The following is a 25,529-nucleotide window of genomic DNA, read 5'->3' on the forward strand; positions in this document are numbered from 1 at the left end:
TCAAAAAAAAACTGTGAATACAATGGGACATGATGCCTCGCTGACACCGAAAGTGACTCATTATCGCCGAAGCGCTTCAAAATTATTCACCATATATGCTTGGATCTCCATTTTACACCCAGTGTTGGCACTTGTGTCATCCGCGTCTCCCCTGAACACGGTGGGCTTGTTTTGACGTCCGGTGGCCGGTGTAAGTACTCCTCTGAAAATAATACTTAACCCGTCTATCTTGGATACACATACAAACATAATTTTGGTCTACTAAGAATACGCAATGTATTGCAGACCTGCTTGGTCTCTCTCGCCCCAGTCGTGGGACGGACCGACCGATCCAGGTCCTGGGAATCAGGATAAAAACGTGACACAGAATGGGCGGGACAAGAGTCCCTGTTGCCCTTCTGGGTCCCGAACTGGCGGAACAAAGCAACGACTGCTTCATTTATAAATTACTCAGGTCTCTGCCTACTCATGGTAACGACGTCCACATCGGAGTGTGTCGTCAAAAGGGGCAACTCATCTCACCTGACCGTTCACGTGACCTTGGAACTACATCCTCCTGCCTCGTACCACGCGCGCGCCTACCACAAACACATCGTCGCTTCAAGAATATGAAAACTGCCGCTCGCGCAGTAACCTTTGCCTTGCCGCCCCTTGGCTATACTGGGCTATCGACCCTCCGCACGAGCTATACCCAACTGCGCACGAACATCAAGGCTTTAGCCTGGGCCCACAGCTAACATGACAGCGACGCTCAACGGGTGTCATTGCCCTGCCCCCAAGCACCGATCCGCTGCTCGCCCAGTCGCCGAGGGCACTCGCAACATGACGACCGGGATGGGCATGCGGGTACGTGGCACCGAGATCCGGGCCAAGATGGTGCTCCCTTACGAGCCCCTCCTTGAACTGGGCTCGGCATCGTCGTGCTCCCTTGGGCCTTGGCTCCAGCCTCCAATAATGGCCCAAAGGCCCGAACCCCATGAAGCGCAGTCACTTTACAAAGCATGCAAATTCCCCTCTGAATTGAGGAGATATGCTTACTCGTGAAGAGGAATGGTGTCGCGATGACCCTTTCACCCGCGTCCAATTGTAATACCGAGCTCACCAGCATCTGAATCACCCGGCATTCCAGTCCAGCGGCAGTCGTCGCCCAGTCTAATATCACTTAGACAGACGCCATTTTCCGGTATCTCTTTCAAAGCCAAGCACACAAACACACAAAGGCATGCGTTTCAAAAACTCGCTTCTTGTGGACTAGGCAGTACGTCCTTTGGTTACATCGCATTCCTGGACATGCTCACCCGACATATGGGACTGACCGAGTCCGAGACAGACCATGTTCGGAAGGACGTCTACCGGGCATGGCATCTCCCGTTCATCAAGGGTATAAGATGGTCGTCCATCAGGAACAGGTGTCAGCCATGTTCCCTATCGAACAACAGCGGCTTCAACTTCGACGCCTGAGTAGATTGTATCTTTCAGTGCCTATTCCCTCTTTTCGACTTTATCGTTGTGACGCATTCATTACTCAACACATCACTCTTTACACACAATCATGAAGCCTATTATTGTTGCCGCCGCACTGCTCAGCGTTGCAGCTGCCGCGCCTACGCGCTCTACGGGACCTCGCGACGATGTCGAGAGCTCGCAGCTGACGCAGGGCATGGCGCTCGATGCTCGACAGATTGGCGGTCTGATGTCCAACACACGTCCCAACTCCAAAGAGGACCAGAGGCGTGGCATCACCATTGAGGGATCGGACCTCGTTGACAGTATCCTGGCCAAGGTCTTGAAAGCATTGAAGGACCAGGGCATCGATGTGTCCGTGAACGAGAAGGACTCTTTGAAGGGTCTCATCGGTGGCCTCCTGCAAGGTGGCCTCGGGCCAGATCTCAACATGCTCGGTAAACGGCAAATTGGCGGATACTTGGGCAATTCCCGCGACAAGAACAGAAAGCACGACAAAACCCGCCGTCAGCTTGACGCTCTGACCGGACTTCTTGGTGGCGGCGTAGGCGGCGGCTCAGGAGCCACGGACGGTGTTCTCTCGCTTGTTAATTCGCTTCTTGGCGGAGTAGGCGGCGCCGGCGGTCTTGGCACACTCTCTGGAGTCACAGGAGGTCTTGGAGGAGTTGGCGGCGCCGGTGGTCTTGGAGGTACACTCTCCGGGGTCACGGGAGGTCTTGGAGGCGCGACAGGCAGTCTTGGTAATCTGGCTGGAGGCCTGGGAGATCTGGCTGGTAATGCTGGAGGCCTAGCTACGGGGTCGTCTGCCACCTCATCAAGCCAGGGGTCCCTCGGCGGCGGCATCAGCACAGGAGCCCTCGCGCCTGCTACCGGTGCGGTCTCCGGCGTTTTGGGAGGCTTCGGTGGCGCTGGTGGTGACCTGAACTTGGATGGCCTGCTGAACCAATTCGGCGGGGCTGAAGGCCTCACCAGCCTCCTTGGCGGTGCCAGCGGCATGGATGTTCAGGGTATTCTTGGCCAGTTCGGCGGCGTTCAAGGACTGAGCGGCCTCCTCGGACAACTTGGCGGCCTTGGTGGTCTCGAAAGCCTCCTGGGAATGGTTGGAGGTGCTGATGGACTCAGCGGCCTTCTTGGTCAAGTCGGTGGTGTCGGACAACTCACCGGCCTCCTGGGTAGCATCGGCGGTCTTGATGGACTTGACGGCCTCCTCGGCCAAGTAGGTGGTGCTGGAGGGCTTGGTAGCCTCCTGGACCTAGTTGGTGGTGGTGATGGACTCAGCGGCCTCCTTAGTCAACTTGGTGGCGTTGGGGGGCTCACTAGTCTCCTAGGACAATTTGGTGGTGTTGATGGGCTCGACGGCCTGCTTGGTCAGCTCGGCGGTATTGATGGACTCACCGGCCTCCTAGGGGGAGTCGGGGGTCTTGATGGATTTACTGGGCTCCTGGGACAGGTTGGCGGCACCGATGGGCTCAGCAGCCTGCTTGATCAAGCCGGCGGCGTTGGACAATTCACCAGCTTACTCAATGGACTCGGCGGTCTTGATGGCCTCACTGGTCTCCTAGGGGGTGTCGGTGGTCTTGATGGACTTACCGGCCTTCTAGGACTGCTTGGCGGTGGCGACGGGCTTAGCAGTCTGCTTGGTCAAGTCGGTGGTGTTGGGCAACTCACTGGTCTCTTAGGGGGAGTCGGCGGTCTTGATGGTCTTTCCGGTCTCCTTGGCCCACTGGGTGGCGTTGGAGGACTCACCAATCTCCTTGGAGGAGTCGGTGGTGTTAACGGACTAACCAGCCTCCTTGGCCAAACCGGCGGCGTTGGGGGGCTCACTAGCCTTCTCGGAGGAGTTGGTGGTATTGGAGGACTCACCGGTCTTCTTGGAGGTGCTGGGGGCGGTCTGGATCTTGGAACCTTGCTCGGTGGGCTGGGTGGTGTTGCAGGAGGTGTCGGAGGCGGCGCTGGAGGTGGCCTGGATCTTGGAAACCTACTTGGTGGTGGTCTGGGTGGTGTTGCAGGAGGTGCCGGCGCCCCGATTCCCTTCCTCTCCCGCCTGTCCCAAGATACTCAAGGCGGTGCCAAGGGCAGCGTTTTGCCTCCTCCTCCCTCGACGACCTTCAGCACTTCGATTGTCAGCACCCCTACGGCTACACCCGGTATCCCTGGCGAGATCAACGCCGCTGAGAATGAGAAGCGTCAGTTTGGTGGTCTGCTCAACGGCATCTTCAGCAGTGGTGGCAGTGCCAACAATGATGGTGCACTGAACACTGGTCTCGATATCTCCGGTCTCTCTGGCTTCGACGCCAGCGCATCCGGCAGCAGCTCGGGCAGCATTTCCCTGGATGACATTACCAAAGCCATCAATGGTGCATCCAACAATGGTGCTCTGAGCCTTGAATTGGGTGGTGTCGCCGAACCCGGTGACCTGGTGATTGATCTCGGCACGCTCACCAGCGGCTCTGGCGGTGCGGACTTTGACCTTGAGTCGATCCTCTCTGGCGGCAACGCGCAAGCCTACTTCCCTGGCATAGATCTCAGCGACTTTACGGGAGACTTGGATCTCAAGAACATTGGCGGCACCATTCAGGGTCTTGTGAACCTTGGCCTGGGCGGTTTCGTGGGTCTATTTGGGGCCATTGAGGCTGCCAAGGGCGGTGCGCTCAACTATGGTCTCGACACTCTCCTGAGTGGTTTTGGAGGTCTCGGTGGCCTCCAGGGAGATCTGAACCCAGCCACTGGTGGTGCCTTGGACCTTGATTTCGGCTCGCTCCTGGGTGGTCTGGCTGGTGGAGGCGGTCTGAGCTTTTCTGGCGATGCCTCCGGTGGTGCCTCTGGCAGTGCATCGGGCGGTGCCTCGGGGAGCGGAGGCGCCGGTGGCAGCTTTGGTTTCGGCGATCTGTCCGGGAACATTGGCCTCGGTGATCTTGACAGCGTCCTCGTCGGCCTCTCTGGGCTGTCTGGAGACTTTGCGGCCGGCGGCCTTAACCTCCCTGCTGCTGCTGCCCAGTTTTTTGGATCCATCGCGGAAGGCGCCGCCAGTACTGCCGGTGCTATTGCTCAGGGAGCGCTTGGCGCTTTTGCCCAAGGTGCGGGAGCCCTGGCACAAGCTGGAGGCGACATTGCTGGTGGAGCTGCTGACCTGGCTGGCAATATCGTCGGTGGCATCGCCGACGGCTTCGGCAGTGTTTTGGGAGGCCTAGGTGGAATAGGCAGTGGCAGTGGCAGTGGCAGTGGCAGCGGAAGTGGGAGTGGAAGTGGTAACGGCGGCTTCAACCTCGGTGGACTCCTTGGCCTAGGTGGCTCTGGGTCTGGTGGAGGGCTCTTTGGCCTAGGTGGCTCTGGATCTGCCGGTGCCTCTGGGTCAGTTGGAGGCTCCGGATCGGCTGGTGGCTCTTCTTCTGGCAGCGTCGGCGGCTCCAGCACTATCACCTTCGACTTTGGTGGCGCCGGATCCAACGGGCAGCTCAGCAGCAGCTCGGCCAACAGCGATGGCTCCTCGTCGTCCCAGTACACGTACACCCTGCCCATCACGTTCGACAACAAGAAGGTGGAGGGCGCGCAATAAGCAGGACGTCACCAGTGTCAGCCAATGCTGGAACGGAGAGGTTGAGCCACGACAAACGCTCAGTCTATGAGGAGTCTCATTTGTCTTCTGCCATTGTTGTATCATAATTAATCATCACGCAATGTTCTTCACTTATGATCTTGCTCAGCTGCCCGCCGTGTGGACGTGGTGCTAGTTCTACGTGACTGTCTGTATTATTGACTTTGTTACACTAAGCCCAAGCTCCGTGCTCTAGATTCAATAGCTGCGCATCTCAACGCTTTATGCTGTCACTGTAGACGTAATTATGGCATTCGCAACGAATAGAAAGGAACAGCAATATGTGCTGACAGCACCGCAGGCTGCCGAACGGGATTTCCGTGTTGGGGAAGAGGCCGCATCCTGATTGGCGGGTACTAACAGCCAACGTCCTCTCGCTGCTCAAGTTTAAGGGCTCCCGCCAGCAAGACCATGAATTAGTACCATTGAAGACTAATCCGAATGTGCTAGCAGAGGGGAACATGCGTATTGCAGTATGTGGAGTATAATACCGTCCAAGCGACTCTTCATTTAAAATGCTCCCTCTCACTCCATGAGCTGTTGTCTCGCTGCCTTGCGCCGAATATGCCACCAGTCTATCGATTCCCCAGATGCAACGTTGTATTATGTGACCATGCGAGTGCCCATTTGCAATACTGAGATCATGCAGCCCGCTCCCAGCAACTAAGTCTTCCCCCCGCCTCCGAAGAACTCTTTCTCATTCAGCCTGAACGCAGCAAATCGTTTAGTAGGCGGTTCACCTCCATGATCGCGGGACAAAGAAGCAACAGCGGCAGTGGAGGGGTTGTGTGGGTCGCGCGGACGCTTGGGGGGTCGCTCACCGGTCGTGGATAGAATGGCCTGCATGTTCTGCCAGCCCTCGGTGGCCCGTAGCTGCGCTGCTTCGCCGAGGTCGTGCTGGCTGGCCACGCGGCAGAGCAAGGCAGCCTCGGCCTGTTCACGTCAGTCATACCCACTGTGGGAGAAGAGAATAGACAGACCTTGGAAAGAATACCCATCTGCAAGATGAAGCACAGGAGATGGAAATTGGACACCTCCTGTCCCTGCTTATCAGGTGTCTGTCCAGCGCCAAGTTTGAGGGCCTTTCTGGCAGCGAGGGTCTCCTGGCTCTCGCCAATGTACTCGCGGTTCTCAATGGGGAAGCCTGTCTGCGTGAACATGGGCTTGGGCTGCGCCGGGAAGCCGTGGGTTAGTGTGACGAAGAGATATTCGACGGGGAAGGATGGCTTGGCGTTCTCCTGTACGCTGGCGCCGTACTCATTCACGCGCCGGTAGAAGACTTCGGGAATGTACCGCGTGCGACTGACCGAACCATCATCCTCTTCCTCTGGCCGCACGAGCATGACGTTGGGGTCCGCTGAAGGCTCGACGATATCGGCACGGACCATCTCCACCGCCGAGTTGGCCATTTGGTAGGATGATATCGAGATTTGACCCTCTTCGTCGCCTGTGATGATGCACGTGACAAAGTTGCTGCCGAATCTCCCCGTGTCACTCCACTTGGATGGCTTGGGATGCTGCGCTTGCAATCGCGACGAGAAGCAGATTTCCAGCGACGACAAAAAGTAAGAGTCCGCATGGCGCTTGCAAACCACCGATCCGTCTCCTCGCCCCGCGTCCAGTAAGTCAGTCCAGATAACACCGACTGGCTCGAGGCCGCACATCTTGGCAACCTCTGTCACGTCTTTCTGGTTCTCCCAGACGTTTTGTGTGATCCCGTCCATCTCGTCAATCTGCGGTGGCTCATAGATTGCCTCCACCACAGCCTTCACGCCCAAGGGCACCTCGGTGTACTCCTCGTACCTTCCGTACAACAAGCCCAGTCGTTGCGCGCCCGTCTTCCTCCATGTGTCGATGAAATTGTCGACGATCGTAGGTGACGAGAACTCGACGTGGTCCACCATGCGGAAGGTCTGCGGCTGCAGCGTGATCGCACTCGGCTGACATTTGGTGCAGATACCTTCGGGCCAGGGTGCATGGCCAGACGGGCAGTCATGCTTTACCCTGAAGAACGGCTCTACCAGAGGCGGTATATAGGATGCTCCAAGTTCAGGCTTATTTGTTGCCGCGTTGACTTTCCGCAGGTGCGAGTGGAACGACGTGTACTTGATCTTCTTCTCTTCCAGGTAGCTGGCGTCAAAGGGGTCGAGAGGCTGGCAGTAGTCGCACATGCCCTTTGGCCCATGACGGCACATCCGTCCCTTGCCCCGCGGGATCTTGCCATCTTGTCGGTCTAGCCGGTTGTCGAGCTCTGACTGTCGGACAACCTCCCACGGTCTCGAGATTCGCTCGGGTTTGGCGCTGATGGGGGCGTCTTCGGTCGGGAGCACGGGCTTGCCGTTGAGGCGGGCCGTCGTCGTCGCTTTCGAATCGCCATCCGTTGCTCTCTCCGCCTCGTCGGCGTGGGTGTAGTTCACAAAGAGGCAGTCGCCGTGTTTCATGCCCACCGACCCGACCTTGAACTTGGCCACCTCTCGAATGTCCTTGAAGTCCTTGGCTGGGGAGCTGGACACTTTGACAGTCGAGAGATCCACAGGTTTCGGGAGTTCCTGTACCATCTTCTGCACGAGTTCGCCAAAGGTAGTCGTCGGTTCGACATTGAACCGGAACATGCCGTCTGGCCCTCTGCAGCGGAGGAGCATGGTGGCGGGAAACTTGGCTGTGATTCCGTGGTTGTGGATGGAGGAAGAGCTTTGGGAGATGTCCGTGCCGAGCGAAGGAGTGGGAAAGGTAGAATGCGAAAACAAGTTTGGCTGGCTAAGATAGGTAGAGAGAGACAAAGAATCACTGATCAAACGAATCGCGCTGGTGAAGCTTCCAGACTGAGCAACTCTGTGTGGGGCAACACGCTGTGACAGCTCTGTCCGGTCCCTCCTGCCTGGAGCGTCATCATTATGATGCCTGCAGCACGCCGGAACAAATATGCGCCGGTCATCCCACCTTCGTCCGCGCCCCGGATCCGAAGCTACGACTGCCGTCGGGGGAACGTGTGTATTGGACACGAATGCCACTTGAATGTGGGAAAGTCACCTCATTAAACACATACGCCGTCGCAAACCACCACTCCTTCTACCACTCCTCACATACGGATCTCAAGTGATTGTTTGCCAGATTCATTGCGTCTGAGTATCACCTATCTGAAAACAAACAACACAAAACGCAGACGCAGCCATCATGTTCGACGTCGACTGGAAGGGCCTCGCCCTCCCTTTTGCTTATTTGGCTGTCCTCGGCGGTGCACTGGCTACCTTCTCGACCATCTACCGCAAGCGCAAGGCTGGTATGTTTCCCTGTACTCTCTTTGCGGCTTTTGCAAGCGGCTAACACGTTACAGCCCGCAGCGCAAACCTCGAGCCCTGGTTTGGGCCGCACGTCTCGCGCGACATCTACCTCACCCTCCTCCACATGCTCCCCGAAGACCCCAAAGATGAAAAGGCCACGAAGATCCCCGTCACAATGGTCCGTGCCGCACTTCTGCGTCGCGCCATCGAGGACCTCCAGCGTCTAGTGCAGATCCGGTCGGCCAAGCAGGCGTGCAGCTCGCTACTGCAGAGAGGTAGCGTCGGCGACGACTTGTGGCAGCGGTTCCAGCGAGCCGAGTCGGAGATGCAGGCGGAACTGCAGGATGTGGTGCGCGAGGCGAACGCGCTCTCGCCTCAGTGGGGGCAGATCATCTTCCAATCGGCCAACGAGATTCTCCTGAACGACCGCATGAAGGAGCAGATCGATGAGATACAGGACACCGTCGAGTCTGAGAAGGCGTGGTGGGCCAAGCGCAAGGAGGAGATTGGCAGCGAGTTGATCAAGGAGCTCGATGAGTCGGAGAAGAGCTCGACGACGGACGAGGCGGTGTTGGTCGACACACCCGAGAAGAAGAAGAAGGTTGCCGCCAAGGCATAAGGGCTTAAGGCGGCCGCTACGACACCATGATATGCATAGACCGATGGCGTTGGGGGTGTTTTTCTGGGACTGGTTGGAACAGGAGGACAAGACTGGATCAAGCCTGAATGCATAGGTATTGAGAAAGTCAAAAACGAAAAAACGAATGCTATATATGATATCCCTCTTGATGATGCAACCGAGATGCCCTGGACGCCAAATGCTAATGCAGACCGAAACCACGAAACGTGCGAGCAGGCCAGGAAGGCGCCTGCTTACTCTCTCACCAGGGAGCGTTCTTTCGCCTCCACATCTCCTCGTCCTCTCTCAATCGCGCCATCCTCGCCTCCTCGGCAATCTCCTCTTCCGTCTTCAAGATGATTGGGCTCTCGCAGCCTCGAAGTCCAATGAAGCGCCCAATCTTCCTGCGCTTCTCCTCCAAGGGCAGATCAGATCGCCAATTGATGGGGCAGGGGTACTGGCGCGACAGTGTCGACGGCGTGCGCTGGTGGTAGAAGCTCGCCAAGCCTTCCAGCTGACTGTCCGTGAGGAGCCAGAAGTGCAGGACGGACTGGGGAAAGGCAGGGTGCACCCAGCCGGTGTTGACCTGTACAAGAGGCGACAGGCAGAGACGCATCTGTGACAGTTTGTGCGCAAAGGCTGGGTTGGTGGCGATGCGCCGTTGCACGTACTCTGGGTGAGTCTCATAGGATTGGGGTGGTGGTGCCTGCTGCTGGGGCGCCTCGTGAGGCTGCTGGTGAGAAGGCATCTCGCGGCGGAACATGGTGGGCGCGCGTATTGATTGATGATGGGGTGGTGGTGGTGGTGGTAATTAATGCCTTGGGCTGGGGGAGCACCGGCCTCGGTCTTAATGCCAGAATTGTCGGCTTCTCACTGTCAATGTAGCTACGGCTGTGACGGTGATAGTAGTGATGGTGGTGACGATGATGTGTAAGTCAAGGCGATGGTGTCCAAGCAGAGCGAGGCAAGAGATAAATGAATCGCTGAGCTGGGCGGCAATGACAGGTCATGCATGCACGAGAACGATGATGGACTCGAGAGACTCAATCCGAACTGCCGCATACGGCCTTCTTGTATGCGCGCGAACGCATGCGCCATCGACGCACCCGCCGCACGCGGCAGCCTGACTGACAGGCTGGCAAGCTGGCAGGCAGGCTGTTCGGGCTGACGAAAGGACCGCGAACAAAAAAGAACGCTTTCAATCACCAGACCGCCTCTTTGTGGGCGCCCACAACGGCAGGGCGCTTCTCTTTGAGACGGTGTTGTCTCTGGTGCATGCTGTCTTTGTGCGGTCCTCACCAGTCAAAAGGCAAAGACGAACCTGGACCATGCTTTCGCTGGTGAGACAAACAAAAACAAAAGTGGGCAGGGGAGACATGAAGAAGAACAAGAAGTGGCCCCAGCTGGGTGAGTGGCTGGGGGCGGCAGCCGCCATGAGGTCCGTCGCAGCAAATCGGATTGGAATGCCACGTCTCTGGCCTGTCCGTCCGACTGAGACAAAAGGCGTCAGGCTCCGGAACAATGGCCGGGAACGAACAACTGAGCACGCATCGTCACCGTTTGTTCGCTCGTTCGTTGTCCTCGTGGTGCCACCGAGGGCCGCTCTCTGTTATTAATTAATTCATGCCCTGCTTGCTTGCTTGCCCGCACCCCGCACATCCATGATACATCTCCTATGTCTGTGTGTACAAATGCCTGTTCGCCGTCTTCGATGCCCGATTGCAACGGGGCGCTGCTGGGCAGCCGACGGGAACGCACATGGCCTCGTCTCGCAATCACAGCCACTTCAGTTTGGCCACATGGTCCGCCTTCCTCTTGCTGCCTTTGACAAAGCCGAGGGCTCTCAGCTCAGCCAGAGCCCGGTAGAACAGCACGAGCACCTTGCGCTCGTCCTCCTCCTCTTTGCTCACTGCGGCGTGGAAAGCAGTCCACAGATCAGCTACGTTGATGAGACTCCCCGTCTCTAGATACATTTGGTACAGGATGGACGTTGTCGGCAGAGTCGGCTGTACACCGTCGTGGCCCTCTGTACAGCACTCACAAGCCAGGTAGTCGCTAGGTCGAGCGAGGCTGCGCTCAAAGACGACGCGGGGACGTGGCACAAAGACGTCTCGCGATGGCGCTTTCGAATCGTAGAGCCAGCTCTCAGCGAGGAACACCTCATTCGGTGGCACCACGTCGAGGCTGGCCGTGATGGCGGCAATCGTGTCGTCGACGATGCGCGTCATTTGTTTGTCTTCCTCGCTCAGCGCCGTCGTGTCCTTGCTCAGATGAACTCGCTGTCTGATGACTGTCGTCCGGACAGTGGTGTTGTGGCCACTGTACTTGCTGTGAAGCGATATGCCTTTTGTTTCGGCCTCCTTTTGAAGAAGTGTCAGTTCTGTTGTTAATTCTGTCAGCTTTGTCAGTAGCGCGGCGTGCTCTGCCTCGCTCGAAGGCCCAAGTTTGAGCTCTTCGTCCCCGTGCGTGTATATCTCAATGACCCTGCCGATGAACAAGAGCAATGCTCCGGCGTCCATTCGTCTTACGCGGTCTGTAAACTGTGCCATGGTATCGTCCGCCGGTGATATCCCAGTTGTCATCATTTCGACGTACGATTGGGAAAAGTCGGTGCTTGTGGTGCTCACGGCTCGAAGAACTTCTAGGCCCCGAAGCGCGCAGCTGACCCATGTCTGTCTCTGGGCCGCCGCCCGGGAGCCACAGTCCGTAGCCAAGTTTGCAGCCTGCTGCATGAAGAATGCGCTCAGATCGTTCACATTGCTCACGTCGCTCTCGGCAATGACCTTCTCCAGTGCAATTTGGAAGGAAGAGCTATTCTGGAGGGCTTCGACATGCTCGGCCTGAAGCGCAGGAGCGCCGTGATCTGGGGCGGCGAGTATCGGGCTTAGTGCATTCGCGTAGAAATGACACATGTATGCATACTAGTCGAGTCAGTCAACAGTCCACGTCAGAAGCTCCTGCATGGCTACTGAGACAGCGTGCACGACAATGTTCCAGCCAGTCATCATGTGAGGAGTTGAACGCGCCCTTTTGGGGAAGAAAGGCGACACGAGGAGCCAGCCACGTGACAGAAGAGAGAAGGTGAGAGGGTTCCAGGGCATGGTGTCATAACGTACCTTTAAGGAGCTCACGAAGGATTGGATGCCCGCCACCTGATCCTGCTGTCGCTCCAACATGCTGCGAAGAAGTGGCCCGCCTATTCGAACTGGCACATCTGCTGCTGCCACGGCAATCTTGAAGACATTCTCCAGGATGCTACCCGACTGCACGGCGTCGAATTGCGCCCCATAAATCTGCTGACAGACCGACTTGAGCAGACGGGCCTGCAACAACTCGGTTGAGGTCGCGACGCCAAAGAGCAGGGTGAAGGGCACGCGCGAACGCCATGCGCTGTGTGAATCAGTATCTTTGACGATTGTCTAGATGCAAGGTAGGCTTACTTGAATAGCGGGATAAGGTCACAGAGAAGACCGCTCTCGAACCCTTCGCTGTCCTCAAACGCGATGAAGATATGTTCACAAGGATCAGTCTTGATATACGCATGTAGTGCCTCGAGATCGTAATCTAGATATTGCCGGCGGATCTGCCAGGCTCAGTCAGCGCACGCCTCGTCAATGAAATGAAATCCACTCACGTCTTGACCGCTATTCATCTGTAAATCTTCTCCAGCGCTGTCGCTTTTGCCATCAGTGACCTCGCGGATGATCTTCTTCAGCATAGCTCTGAGGCTGACCGCCTCGGAAGATCGTAACCTGACAAATTTGCTCTTGGAGGCCGCCTGTAAAGATTCTGACAGTTGCTCGAACAGAAGATTCTGCGAAGCTAGGTTTGACCCTGTGATGATAAAGGCTGATGGGATCTTGTCGTCTCTAGATACTCGTTAGTACGTTGATGCTCAGATTCATGGGGTTGTGCTTCACTCACGCAGATGTCTTGGCTTCGCCCACAAAGGTAGCCACCTGGTCCAAAGTCACCGAATTTGACTCTCGTAACGCATCCTGTCCAGTTCAGCTCCAAATTCCGCTCAACCTGCCAGTGCCAGCTCTTACCTGAATCCGACTTTCGACTTTGCCCCAGCTCTCGCGGTACAGCTGTGCCCTCAATTTGACGAAATCGGGCCTCTCTGCACCATTGAGCAAAGGAACAAATCCCAGAGTTGAGTCTTCTGCTGTTGAAGAGACTACTTTAGTTTGCTTTGACACCCTCCGCTTCTTCGATGGCCGTCCTGGGGTCTCCCCATTCTCAGGATCGAAGATGTATGCTGCCTATGACAGTGTCAGAATTGGTCGTTCCATTACGGCGAGAGCGCCTACCTGGTAGTCGTGCTGAGCAAGCAAATCGGTATCTTCTCGTTCAGGATCCATTGTGCTCGCTGTGGTGCTCGACGATCAGTAGTTGCACATTGAGTCGACCATGTTCATGGGTGAGACGCGTTTTGGCAGGTGGGACGCGTAGTGTGTACGGTGCACAGACAATGTACGCACAGTATTTGAGTAGCGATAACTACGCACGAGGAAAGATTACGCACTGTCCAATAACCTCCCTGCGACAGCTCCTCAGAGGACACATAGTCGCGATGAATGAATGACCTGGCGCTGTATTCAAGCTCGGAGAACCATAATTTGCTAGCGTAGGAGAATTCATATACAGCCAGACCTCCGTAGCCTATCTCAACAAACAAACCCATGCTCATCTATCCGTTGCTGTCTGGCTGGCGGATGGATGAGATGCCTGCATCGCCCGCGCCCTCCCTGTGAGGAAGCCATCACCAACACGTTGCCGTGCCCTCCATGTGCGCTTCGCTGCATGCCAGCGCTTACTTGTACACGGCCCGTTCGCTACCTATCTTTTCGGCCTTCAAAAAAGTGAATCACCCGGAACGCCCAATTCAATCACGCGGAGGAATATCGCCACATGCCCACGAATGTATCACCGCCATATTCTGCTCAGATCGACTCGACTCTACGCCGTGGCCGCGACGGTACTCGCCTCCTAACAAGGGTTAGCAATGAGTAGCCAGCCACTCAGGAAGCTAAACTTACTGCTTTCGTCTCGCTGTCCTCCTTCTTCTCCGCCTCCGACTCGGGCTGTGCGGATACGGTTCTCTCCGACTTGGGCTGCACGGACAGAGTCTTCTCAGAGTCAGGCTGCGCGGAATTGGTCTTCTCCGCATCCTCGGCAGCCTTCTCAGGCTCCTTAGGTTCCTTAGTCGCCTCGGTCTTTTCACCATTGGTGTTCTCCTCAGCTGGGGACTCCTTTGCGCCGTTGACACCATTTGCCGAAGACTCGTCGCTGGCCAGGGTCTTATTCCAGCCGTCAAGCAGCTTCTGCGATCGGCTCTTGAACTGGTACTCCTCCTCATGAGGGATGTTGGACAGCTTGATGATCTGCTTCATCACCTTGTAAATCCTCGTTTCCTTGATGACCACGGCCTCGAGCTTGGGCATGTTTTCGAGCATCGAGATGTACTCAGCCATCGACTTCATCTCCTCCGCCTTGGGCGGCGCATCCTTGGACAGAAGTCCACGCTGGAGCTTGTAGCGAAGGTACAGCACTTCCTTCTGCTTGCGAGCCAATCGCTCTTCGGGCGTGTCCTGAGGAGCGTCCTTCTTGTCGCCCTTCTTTTGCTTCGTCTTCTTAGCTGAGCTATCCTTGGCTGCCGCGCCATTGTTTGCCTTGGGTGTGTTGGTCGACGTGTTCAGCTTGATCTTGGGCTTCTTGACGGAATCGCTGCGCTGCGGAGTCTCGTCTTCGGCCTTGCGCTTCTTCGACTTGCTCTTGACGCTATCAGCCATGTCGACGTCGTCGTCGTCATTGCCCTTCTTCTTGCTCTTCTTGGGTGTAGCGGCAGCGGCAGCCTTGATGGCCGCGTCCTCTTCCATCATTTGCTTGTGAGCGTCCAGAACCTCTTTGTAGTGGTCCAGATCATGCTGCTCGACAGCCAGTTCGAAGGCGGCCCTAAGATCCTTGCGTAGCTTGGTGCCCTTGTTGATCGTCTCTTCGGCGAGTTCGGCCGTCAGCGGGCCCTGGAAATCGGTGTTGACAACCCAGCCACTGGATACTAGTTAGCGATCGCATTCTCTACCAGTAGAGATAATACTCACAACTCGTTCGTGTGCAGGTACATGACGGGGAACTTCCGATCGCCGACGCGCTTGCCGCCATCGGCGTAGTTTTCGTTGTAGGTTCCATCAGCCTGCTTCGCTGTCGTGGGTCGGTTCGCCTTGAGCTGATCGGGGAGCATGTCCTCGTCAATCACAACGGCGGGCCAATCAGGGTAGCCCTTGAGTTTGACCAGAAAGTGGTCACCAGGCTTCGCGTCCAGGTAGAAGACCTTGGCTTTCGCGCCCTTCTTGCCACCAGACTTCTTGCCGCCAGTCGACTTCCGCCGATTGTTATTCGCCTTTGCGGGGGTCTTGTTTGCGGTCGTGTCAGCCAGAGACTGATCTGCGTCGACCATGGAGGCCTCGCCAGCATCGGGCATCTCGCTATCCTCCTCGGCGGCAGGCTTCTGTTCTTCTTCTTTCGACTCGCCATCGTCCTTTGCAGGTTCTTCCTTCTTTTCTGTAGACGCGCTCTAGTTAGCTCGGGTTCACGATACACTAGCGTGGCGTGTGAATGGGCGCGACGCATGACAGGTGTTCTAATGCAGTCGTGCCAGAAGAACAACAATGCGCGTCCGACCAATGCAACCCTAGGATGCGCTTACCTTCTGTCTTGGCCTCGCCATCCTTGCCCAATTCCTGCTGGTCTGGCTTGGGGTCGGTGGCGGGAGCGTCCTTGCCTTCGGTCGCGGGTGCCGCGACGTCGGGCTTCTCAGTAACTTGGTCTGCCATGATGGTCGCGTCGAAATTGCAAAGTCAAAGCGATCCTATGATGATGGCGCGCTTTTGAGTGGTGATGGCGCGTGGCGCGGAGAGCTTGATTGAGCTTGGGCGGCGCGAACTCGCTTAGCACGCGCGCCTAGTCGCGTTCCTCGGGCGGAATTTCTTCGTGCTCGATGTGATCCGACAATTGCAATCCGCGATGCGCGATAGGAGATGCAAAAGAGGTGATTATCGAGACGTCCGTCGTTCACAGGTTTGGTGTGTTGGGCGGAAGGCGATGATGACCTTGCAGTGGGTGACGGAAGAAAAACACTCGAGGAGCGGAAACGAAGGATGGCGACTGGCTAGCCACCGACCTGCGCCATTGGAAGAGGGAGAAATGACTGCTCAACGTCACCGCAAAGTGGGTCACGTGATGGGTGTTGAACATTAGTCTTCCAACGCGACGTTCACGTCAGATCACGAGGCAGTCTATCCATCCTAGACCATGTGCATTCGAAATTCCATCCTTTATTCTTGCTCTCGCCTCCTTCTATATCAATCTGCCATATTTCGAAAGGCGACGCAGCCAGTCGACGCGTCCTTGGTCCTCCTCGGCCCCCCCTGAACCAAGAGCTGATGCGGGGGCCTATCCGTCAGCTTCCGCCTCAACAGCATTGTCGCACCACCAACGGTCCACATAACCGCTCATTAGACTGGGAAACTCTCCTCAACTCGTACATCTTCCGCATACCGTTTTCTTCGGGCGCAAATGCCTATTCATAGCCTACCGTAGATGATCGCCTAAGATGACGCCGTGTCCAGTCCTCCATGTGTCGTACACAGCCGGAGCTCTCATGAGCGCACGGCTAAAATCGCGTCTGCCCTTCTATTCATCCTCCTCATCCTCCTCCTCATCGTCCACGTCCATGCCTTCAGCGGCGGTTACGGAGAACTCTCGCTCCTGGTCGACGCCCACGTAGCTGTCGCTCATCAGGTAGAGCTTTAGTTGGTGATCTCCAGCCGCAGGGAGCGTGTACTCAAGCTTGGTCTTGAGTTCCCTGCCAATCGTGACCCTCTTGATAGACAGGAGGTTCTTGGTCTTCTCATCGCCCACGACAAGCCACCAACTCTCCATCTTCTTGGAGGGGTAGAACGGTGCATGAACTGTGGTGTCGACCTCGCCTTCATCCTCTTCATCGACGTTGCGTGTGATTTGCACACTGAGATAAGCAGGGTCGCCTGCGGCAATGTCTTCGGGATCGAGAACCTCGTACTCCAGCTCGAGGTCGGGGTACTTGTTGTTGATGAACTCGGCAGCTTCCTGCAGGTCCTTGTCAGAGAACTTCAAGCTCTTGACGAGCTTTCCGTGGTCGGGGTTCTCTTCCGGGTTCATCGCCTCCATGAAATCAAAGATGTCCTTGATACTGCGAGTTTTGTTAGCGTTTGACTTTACAGAAGTGGAAGAGGACACATACCCATGGTCGTTTGCCACCTTGACAACCTCAGGTGTGAAGTGAGGAATTTGCTTGAGAGGGCTATCCCGATCCCACATGGCTTGTACCACCATCTGCGACATCTCCATGGCGTTCATGGTGTTTAGGTGCGCATCTGAGGACAGGATGTCGACCATGGCGCTCAGCAAGCTCAGCACACGCGACAGCAACACTTCTTGATCCTTGGACAAGTCGATGGGAAGCTGCATGCGTGAAAAGTGCGCCTGCAACAGGACGAAAGCCTTGAAATGAGGCGAGTCAAAAGCTGGCTGCGCCATCTTGACAGGCACGCGGTCATAGATGCGTCGAAGAATGCCCTCCTCATGACGCCTGATTTGAATGGTCTCAAATTCGGTAGCAGAAGTGACAATTTCCAGGATCCCCTTGAGCTTTGTCTTCGCACTGAGCGACAGGAGGAAGGTTTGCATCGTGATGTACGAGATGTTGTAGTAGGCCGCGATCATAGCGGCGTTCTGTGGCGATACGGAACCATCCTCCTCGTCAAAGTCGATGATCTTGGACTCGCCCAACTCTCTCAGCGTGGTCTCCACAAGGTCAGACATGTAGTTGCTCAAGTCGTCGTGTGTGGTGCCCGTCAAGCTGTAGTAGCTTGGGTTGGCAAGGAGACGGCGGTAGAAGTAGGTGAAGGTCGTCCAGTTGATCGCGTCGTCACCAGACTCGATCATCTTGGTACTGATCTCGGTGACGAAGGCGTCGTGGAGGTAGTTGTGCAGGTGCGATTCCACAGGCAATGCCTCGTTCAGGAACTTTTTGTAGTACTCGCGCTTGACTTGTGGCAGCATGAGGACGCCACGACCACGGCCCTCAGCCGAGGGTCGCAGCGCCTTGCCGAACATGTGCAGGACCTCGCTGAGCGGATAGTCAACGTAGCGGTGCTCGCGACCCTCAAAGTACTGCGTGCCCATGACGACGACCAGGTGCGCTGTGCTGTTCAGCTCCCAGCAGGTGTCGCGCGATGCTACCAGCACTTGGATGCCACCATTGTCGTACAGATACTTGACAATCCTTCGATCATTGTGGCTCAGAGCCTCGTGGTAGTAACCGACACCGTGAGAGAGGGACTCGGCAAGCGCCTCCTCGTGTACCCGGCTAGTGAGTTTCTGAAGGGCCTCCTTGTCCGCATGAAGAAAGCGGTCCTCATCGTCGTCCACAAGGCACGCTGCTAGAAGATCACGAGCGGTCTGGCGGGTCTGCTTGCGCGTCGGCACAAACACCAGAGAGGGCTTGTCCGGCGACATTTGCGTGATGGCCAAGTACGTCGGCTTAGCCATGGCCAGCATGAGTGACGGGAAGTGAGGGTTTGTAAAGGTTTGGACGTGTAGTTCGAGAGGAACGGGTCGGACGTGAGGACTGAAATTGAAGATGTCGTGTTTCTTCGCGTCAATCCACTCGCCAATGTCACGGGCGTTGGCGAGCGACACGCTCAGAGCTACAATCCTCAAAGGAATCTCAATCTGGGTTCGGATGTAGTGCATACGAGAGACAATGATCTCGTACACATAACCTTGAGCCCCACCCAGTAGGTGTACCTCATCAGCGATAAAGAGGCCAATGGTCTGGATGTTTTTCCGGCGCTTCCATTGCCTGGATAGTACGTCCCATTGTGTAGGAGTCGCTAGAATCAAGTCGCCCTTCTCCAGCAACTTAATGTCAGTCGCTGTCTCGCCCGTCAGCTTGACAATGTCTTTGCCGCCTCCTAGTCCACTGAGGCGCTTTTGCCAGTCTTGCAGACGGGAATCGATCAATTCCTGGAAGGGGGCAATGTACACTGCGCGTCCAGAATCAGGCTTTGTCCAGTGTCGCAACAAGGCGAATTCCGCGCAAACGGTCTTTCCGCTGCCTGTCGGTGCACCGACAAACACATTGTTGTCACTCTTGTACAGCGAGTTGAAAGTCTGAGTCTGAATCCTGTTGAACTCCTGCCAGTCGGGATACAGCTTGGTGTAGCTCTCGATCTTGAGGTCATCCACAGCCACGGGTTGCATTCTGAGCAGTTCGGTGTGAGGAGGAAACTTCTCTGGGAGAAGGAGCTTGTGGAAGGGCACCGCCAGCTTGGTCTCCGCATGCATCCACCTATCCGAGACGATGGTCACGAAGTAGTTGGGGGGCATAGGGTCGGTGATAGGCACAGTGAAGTCGACAATGTGTTCGCTGGCTTCCGCTTCGACATAGTCCTTGCGAAGCACAAACATCTCATGATGGAGGATATCCTCGCCGTCGCTGTCCTCGACAAGTATCCAGAAGCTCTCGGCTGCGCCATGAATGCTATCATCCCACTCAAAGTTGGGGGTGATGGCCAGCTCGACCCTGATCATGGACCGCGTCATTGGCTGGACCTGTGCCTGCACTTCGAGGCGTGGGAACTTTGCGACCAAGCCACATACAGTCCGACCGGCCCTGGGCATGCCCAGCAGCTCACCCATGCGTGGTGGGTCAAGATCGAAGTAGTTCTGCCACGGGACGTCAATCCGCTCGGATTTCTGAACGATATCAAGAGGGCATGAGGGGAACTGGCGCAATGGTGTCATGGTAGGCCACATACGCTTTTCTGCCATCTTGCAAAGGTCCAGCGCTGTTTTGGCCACAGATGCCCAACCCTTCTTCAAGGTGATCTCGAAGATCGCGCGGAGAATACGGCCAGCGCTCTGTGTGATGTAGACCATGTCAGCCATCAGAGCTAGACCATCAAGCTGGAGGCGAGAAATGTATGCCTGCAGAAGCACATTGATCTTCGCATTCGGCTCTTCGAGCGACTCCTTGACAGGTATGGGGACACGGCCGAGCAGCTTAGCTAGTTCAAGTTTCTCGTCTTGTCGCACGGGAATATACTTGAACTCGGCGCTCAATGCGAAAACACGGAACAGTTCAATAGTCGTGATAGAAGGCTGAATGTGGTTGTTGTAGGCCTCCATCGACACAGCGGTGATGTAGTAATGTGACGCGATGCGGCCAAGCTCGGTGGATTGCAGACGCCCAGTCTTTTCATCGTACTTGACAAGATTGGTCTTCCTGAGCACCATGGCAGCAGAGTGTATAAGGTCCACTCGCTTTTGCTCCAAAGCTGGATCGTCCTCGTACTCAGCACCGACTTGGTACAAACCTGGCGAACGCAGCATGCGTACGAAAAGATACGTGTACCCAAGCCACTCTATGCCATCATCGCGTGTGCGAACGTTGCCAAGGACAATCTCAGCATTGAGGTTGTCGACCAGTTTGCTGACAAACTGGCTTTCAATTGGGAGCTGCTGGTTGAGAAGGGAGAGATAGTACTGGATCTCGCTCTGTGTCGTGATGATGATACCTTCACCGTATGTGTCGAATTGCGGTCGACCTGCACGACCCAGCATCTGCAGCACGTCTTGGGGACTCAGTTCAACCCAGCTACCCTTTTCAGGAGAGTAGACTTGAGTGCCCTTGATAATGACTGTATGCGCCGGCAAGTTCACTCCCCAAGCCAATGTCGCTGTGCAAACAAGAACTTGGATGGCACCTTGCGCAAACAGGTCCTCCACATCAGCCCTATCAGCGCGGCTCATACCAGCGTGGTGAATACCGAAGCCGTAAGGAAGTATATCCTTGAGATCCTTATCGGAGGCCTGATTAGAAGCATCATTCAGAATCTCTCGGCTACCGGCGTCGTGGCGCAGGATCTGGTTGATTGTCTCTTCCTCGAGAGCCTTATCGCGGATATAGCGGGCTGTTTTGGCGGTTTCCTTTCTCGAATGAACGAAGATGAGCATCTGGTTGCGGTGCTGACCGACATGCTCAATGACCTTGTTGTACGTGACATCGTTCATCGTCTTGAGCTGTTTGATTGGCTTACGATCGGTCACGCCAATGAACTCCTGGCGCAGAGGACAAGGTCTGTAGGTACCGTCAAAATGGAACAAGCCCGTGTCGACATCGACACGGAGGAAGCTGGCAACATCCCGGTAGTTGGGCAGCGTCGCTGACAGACCGACAATGCGCACGGCCTCTCCAAGAGCTTCAGTCTTACGGATGGTTCGGCTGACGATGCTCTCCAGCACAGGACCACGGTCATCATGAAGCAAGTGGATCTCATCAATGATGATGAGTCGCACAAGATTGGTGTAGGTGAGATCGTTGGCTTTGCGCGTGATGACATCCCACTTCTCTGGGGTTGTCACAATGATCTGTGTCTCAGCGATTTGCTGCTTGGTGAGTTGACGGTCGCCAGTCAGCTCTGACACGCGCACACCGTAAGATTCGAGTCGCTTGCCAAAGTTGCCAACCTGCTCCTGTACCAGAGCCTTGAGCGGGGCAATGTACACAATCTTAAAAGCATCAAGATCGATCTCGCCCGTCTCGGGATTCCTGTTTTTGCCCAACTCTCTCAGTATCGTCAACATGGCAACGTTGGTCTTTCCACTGCCGGTGGGAGCGCAGATCAACATGTTACCATCGTCTCCAAAAGCCGAGGGGTAGCATTTCGACTGGATCTTGTTGAGCGACTTGGCAGTGCTGAAAGGTGTTCGTGACCATTCGGGCATGTCGGTGATGGGTATTAACGTGTCGGCGCCATCCGATCGCTTCTTGGGCGGAGGCACGTGAATCTCTTCATATCCTTTGAAACTGCGCTTCGTGGAGCCTTCGGGAAGCCGCACTTTGGCATTGGTCATCAGGTGATTTCCTTGATCGAATACAAGGTTGTCGAGGTTGACCGTCTTCCGCGGTTGCAAGCCACCAACAAGATGCCCTTCGTCCTTTGCTTCCTTGGCCGCCTCGGCATTGAAGGATGATGGCACATCAATGTCCATTTTGATATCCATCTTCCCCTTTTTCCCGTCTGTCCCTTTGCCATGTAGCTCGTTGAGAATCCATTGCAGGCCTTCTGAAGTCATCTCGCGCTCTATTGTTGCTCGCTCTTCGTCGCCCTCTGCGCGCGCAAGCTTCGTAAGCCAGAACACCTTCTCTCTGTTCTCGACGAGCTTCTGTACAAGTTCGTGGTGTTCAAAGTCGAATAGTTCCATCAGGTCGTTCTCGATCTCTCGCAAGGACTTGTCTTCACCTTCGGGCTCATCAGGCTCTCCGGATAGGATACGTAAAGCCTCCTTGGTTTTGTCGGTCTGCTCGTGCGCGTCTGGGTACAGAGCGCCAACCTCGCGTTGCAGCCAGAAAGCGTCAATGTCGCGAGCTGGCACTGCTTGCTTGTCTTTACTCTTCTTGTCAGCGGCTGGGGCCGAATCCAAGATCATCTCCTCATCGGCACCCATAGCGTCGTCTTTGGCGGCTTGCGCTGCATCAGCAGCCTCGTCGTCCTCATCTTCATCTTCCGAGGATTCATCGCGCACCTCGTTCACCATCTCCTCGTCATCGTCCTCGTTCTCATCAAACGCTACGGCGACACCCTCACGCTCATCGATCTCGCCATCGCCGGCGCCATCCATATCAACGTCTTCCTCATCATCTTGTGCATCGTAGTCGGTGATTTTCTTGCCGAGATTGACAAGTTCGTTGAACTGCTTAGGATTCATCGTCGTGCCCAGGATGTCATCGATCTCCTTCTTCTTGTCGAGATCCTTCAGGTCGTCGTCCTTGAGGTATTCGAGCGTCGCGTCTGCCGCGCTCGCGACGACTTCGTGTGGAACATCGCCGAGATTGCTCGCCACAATGGTCAAGATGAGATCAAAAGTCGCACGAGTGGCATTCGTTCGCGGCCGGTAGGTGATCCCTTCAATGAGGGCATCATTGGTTCCAAGAATGCCCATTCCTCGCGCCTGGGGCGCTTCGCCCTTCCTCTTCCTCTGTTCACGCAGGAGCACATCTTCGCCTTCCTGTGCGGATCCACGTTGGATGCCTGCCGCGCCACTCTGCTTCTTGGCTTTGGGCGCTTGTTCTCGCGCCACGCGCGCGCCCATGTCTTTGATGCTGATGTTGTTGGCGATCGACTCGGGGTCGCCTGTGGCCTCGTCGGTTCGTCGCGAGACAAACCGGCGGTCCGCCTGGAGAACCAGGTTGGACATGGCCGAGTACTTGTACTGCGACACATCGCGCTGTTGGTCGGACATGATGGGCACGTCGTGTGAGGTTCGAATCGAGATACGGGAGGGTTGTCGATGTCGTCGACAGAAGCTCAGTGAGCTCAATTTCGAGCTTTAGACCACCATATATGGGACTTGCGCGCTCGATATCGTCGCGATCTCGATAGTCCAGTCGTTTTGCCCCCAAGTGAAGAAGCTGCAGCGTAGCAAAATGATCGTCCCACCACCGCGAATTGTTTAGAACAGCATCATGGAGGACGGTACGTAAATTTCGACCCAGCCTTGCGGGCAGCTGAGACTAGCTTGTTGCGGATTAGCGTGTTTAACGCCACATATTGAGTGACTCACCAGCCACATTAGCAACACCAAGAGACCGGCTCAAATCTGGCTTGCTACGATTCTAAGCAGTGGTCAGGTCTAATTACTCGATTTAATGTGAGTCAATATTTACGGGTTGGGCCGCATTTCTCTGATTATTCCTTTGTTCCAAATGCCGACTGCAAGCTTTGATCAGATATGGGCTTGACCCCTGCTGTTGCTTTACCACAGCCAGATATCCTCAAAGCGTGGCGCAGAATGTCCGGTCAACAAACAGTCCCATAATCCCATTGATGCAACGACACCATATGAAGCATGTCTGCGCCTGATGAAGCGATTGAGAAAATCAAGGCCGGTCTCGAGCCGTACATCAAGCCTCTGGAGCAGGTCAACTACATCCGCCGCATCATCGCGCTCCATCTCGCTGCATGTTCTCAGGATGCCCCTGCAAATCAGCCGTTGGTCCTAGCAGGAACGTCTCGCGATATCATTGCGCCGTCGCCAAGCGCCAAAGGCTTGCATCGCGAGTATTTCGAGGCCCTCAAGGCCAACGTTGCTGCCAAAATTGACCTGGACGACGTGGTCCAGCAGAGACCTGCGACCCCTGAGCGGGTACCTCCACCCCCCTTGGATCACATCAACCCACTGGAAGAGCGTGTGGCGACTTTGAAATTGGAGGAGAAGAGACGAAAACTGTCGATTGTACGCAAGTACCTTGACCAGCTTGTCGACCAGCCGGCGGCTTCGCCAGCTTTCCTGGACACGGATGAGATCTTCCGGGGATGTCCTCGACTACCCAGCGTCCCTCAGGACTTCCTCGACGACCTCGTCTCGACAGGCGACAGGGCCGGCACGGACCTCGGAAGTCAAGCACAGCGGCTTGAGAAGATTGTGTTGAGGTCGAAATTGCAGTTGCGGCAGGAGGAGAGGCTACTCCAAGAAGCCAAGGAGCGGTCACGCGACAGACCCGATGTCATCAGTAACGGAGCCAAGATGGAGGCGCTGAATGCCACACGTAACGGGCTGATTACTTGGATCGAAAGAGAGCTGAGCACGGCGTCTGCCAGCGAATCCGCACATGGCGAGGACGGACGCACTGGTCGTGGGGAGGCGGATCAAGCCACGATCAGCCACGGGCTTGCCGACATCAAACAGAAATACGAAAAGTATCTCGCTCAGAGGGCGCGGTTACTTGAGCTCGCCCAGCACCAGCCGCAGATCTCTACCAAGCCAGAGCTGAAGCCAAAAGAGGCACGGTCAACTACCAAACCACCGACTCAGCCTGTCAATCACTTGTTGATACCCTACATTGAGCGTTTGCTCGCGTTGTCGAGAGCCCAGCGGTCTTCGATTGCGCACAAATCACATCTCAACGCCATGCTGAGCAAGCAGACAAAAGACGCTTGCCAGAGTTTGGGTCATCTCGCTGAGGAAAGCCAACTTCTGCCAGCATATCCCATGAAGGATTCCCAACGGAGGCGCTCGGGGCTTATCGATGATATTATGACCAAGAAGACCGACGTGCCGGATATCACGAAGAGGATCAAGCCGTGGATGTTCGCATCTGATTCGGCCAAGATTGCAAACTTAGAGGCCGTGGCAGAAACGATCGAAGCAGGCCAGCTGGGCTTAGAAGGATCGATCAAGGCTATAGCTGAACTGGAAAGGCTTCTGGGCTTGGCTCAGGGCAAAGAAGAGGTAGAAGCCAAGGACGGCCTTGCCGAGGGCAATGTGTTGCTGTCGGGGGTCGACAAGAGACAGGCCAAGCAGGAGAAGAAGACAGGTGATATTTGGTCTGTCCTGCATGGGAACCTCGGCCTCATCGGCCAGGACGATTGTATATGAGATAACTCCGTCATTGTAATTCACTCAAGCCTTGTAGTAAAGAAGACTCTGCCTTCGCCCAACGCCTCTATTGTCCGCAACT

The 25,529-nt window shown here is 55.7% G+C and overlaps 8 protein-coding genes across 8 annotated transcripts; 3 read left to right on the forward strand and 5 right to left on the reverse strand.

Moving 5' to 3' along the window:
* Positions 1 to 1,169: 1,169 nt before the first annotated feature.
* Positions 1,170 to 5,152, forward strand: F5Z01DRAFT_74642 (uncharacterized protein). Its single transcript, XM_046266950.1, has one exon. It carries the CDS (start codon positions 1,553 to 1,555, stop codon positions 5,018 to 5,020), a length of 3,468 nt encoding a protein of 1,155 aa, XP_046119032.1. The 5' UTR covers positions 1,170 to 1,552; the 3' UTR covers positions 5,021 to 5,152.
* A 570-nt stretch (positions 5,153 to 5,722) lies between these two features.
* Positions 5,723 to 7,701, reverse strand: F5Z01DRAFT_620744 (NPL4 family protein; the record flags this gene model as incomplete). The annotated part of the gene is made up of 2 exons (XM_046261155.1): positions 5,723 to 5,992; positions 6,040 to 7,701. 2 exons carry the CDS (start codon positions 7,699 to 7,701, stop codon positions 5,723 to 5,725), a joined length of 1,932 nt encoding a protein of 643 aa, XP_046119033.1.
* Positions 7,702 to 7,994: 293 nt separating this feature from the next.
* Positions 7,995 to 9,119, forward strand: F5Z01DRAFT_653979 (Sec62/63 complex, subunit Sec66). The gene is made up of 2 exons (XM_046263395.1): positions 7,995 to 8,339; positions 8,394 to 9,119. Exons 1-2 carry the CDS (start codon positions 8,234 to 8,236, stop codon positions 8,957 to 8,959), a joined length of 672 nt encoding a protein of 223 aa, XP_046119034.1. The 5' UTR covers positions 7,995 to 8,233; the 3' UTR covers positions 8,960 to 9,119.
* Positions 9,120 to 9,221: 102 nt separating this feature from the next.
* Positions 9,222 to 9,722, reverse strand: F5Z01DRAFT_635984 (uncharacterized protein; the record flags this gene model as incomplete). Its single annotated transcript, XM_046262181.1, has 1 exon — positions 9,222 to 9,722. The coding sequence occupies one exon, from the start codon at positions 9,720 to 9,722 to the stop codon at positions 9,222 to 9,224; it is 501 nt and encodes a 166-aa protein (XP_046119035.1).
* A 932-nt stretch (positions 9,723 to 10,654) lies between these two features.
* F5Z01DRAFT_74853 (origin recognition complex subunit 3 N-terminus-domain-containing protein) lies at positions 10,655 to 13,496 on the reverse strand. Its single transcript, XM_046266992.1, has 7 exons — positions 13,273 to 13,496; positions 13,009 to 13,224; positions 12,884 to 12,957; positions 12,594 to 12,828; positions 12,400 to 12,542; positions 12,076 to 12,349; positions 10,655 to 11,880 (listed from the first exon to the last, which is right to left on the reverse strand). Exons 1-7 carry the CDS (start codon positions 13,321 to 13,323, stop codon positions 10,735 to 10,737), a joined length of 2,139 nt encoding a protein of 712 aa, XP_046119036.1. The 5' UTR covers positions 13,324 to 13,496; the 3' UTR covers positions 10,655 to 10,734.
* A 37-nt stretch (positions 13,497 to 13,533) lies between these two features.
* F5Z01DRAFT_653984 (uncharacterized protein) lies at positions 13,534 to 16,276 on the reverse strand. Its single transcript, XM_046263396.1, has 4 exons — positions 15,669 to 16,276; positions 15,064 to 15,523; positions 14,002 to 15,013; positions 13,534 to 13,951 (listed from the first exon to the last, which is right to left on the reverse strand). The coding sequence occupies exons 1-4, from the start codon at positions 15,793 to 15,795 to the stop codon at positions 13,922 to 13,924; spliced, it is 1,629 nt and encodes a 542-aa protein (XP_046119037.1). The 5' UTR covers positions 15,796 to 16,276; the 3' UTR covers positions 13,534 to 13,921.
* Position 16,277: 1 nt separating this feature from the next.
* Positions 16,278 to 23,523, reverse strand: F5Z01DRAFT_743006 (Sec63 Brl domain-containing protein). Its single transcript, XM_046266882.1, has 2 exons — positions 17,244 to 23,523; positions 16,278 to 17,192 (listed from the first exon to the last, which is right to left on the reverse strand). Exons 1-2 carry the CDS (start codon positions 23,309 to 23,311, stop codon positions 16,655 to 16,657), a joined length of 6,606 nt encoding a protein of 2,201 aa, XP_046119038.1. The 5' UTR covers positions 23,312 to 23,523; the 3' UTR covers positions 16,278 to 16,654.
* A 177-nt stretch (positions 23,524 to 23,700) lies between these two features.
* Positions 23,701 to 25,514, forward strand: F5Z01DRAFT_74938 (uncharacterized protein). Its single transcript, XM_046266996.1, has 2 exons — positions 23,701 to 23,719; positions 23,799 to 25,514. The coding sequence occupies exon 2, from the start codon at positions 23,918 to 23,920 to the stop codon at positions 25,445 to 25,447; it is 1,530 nt and encodes a 509-aa protein (XP_046119039.1). The 5' UTR covers positions 23,701 to 23,719; positions 23,799 to 23,917; the 3' UTR covers positions 25,448 to 25,514.
* Positions 25,515 to 25,529: the final 15 nt, after the last annotated feature.

This window comes from Emericellopsis atlantica (assembly GCF_019669845.1).
Source record: "Emericellopsis atlantica unplaced genomic scaffold F5Z01scaffold_11, whole genome shotgun sequence".
NCBI classification, from domain to species: Eukaryota; Fungi; Ascomycota; class Sordariomycetes; order Hypocreales; family Bionectriaceae; genus Emericellopsis; species Emericellopsis atlantica.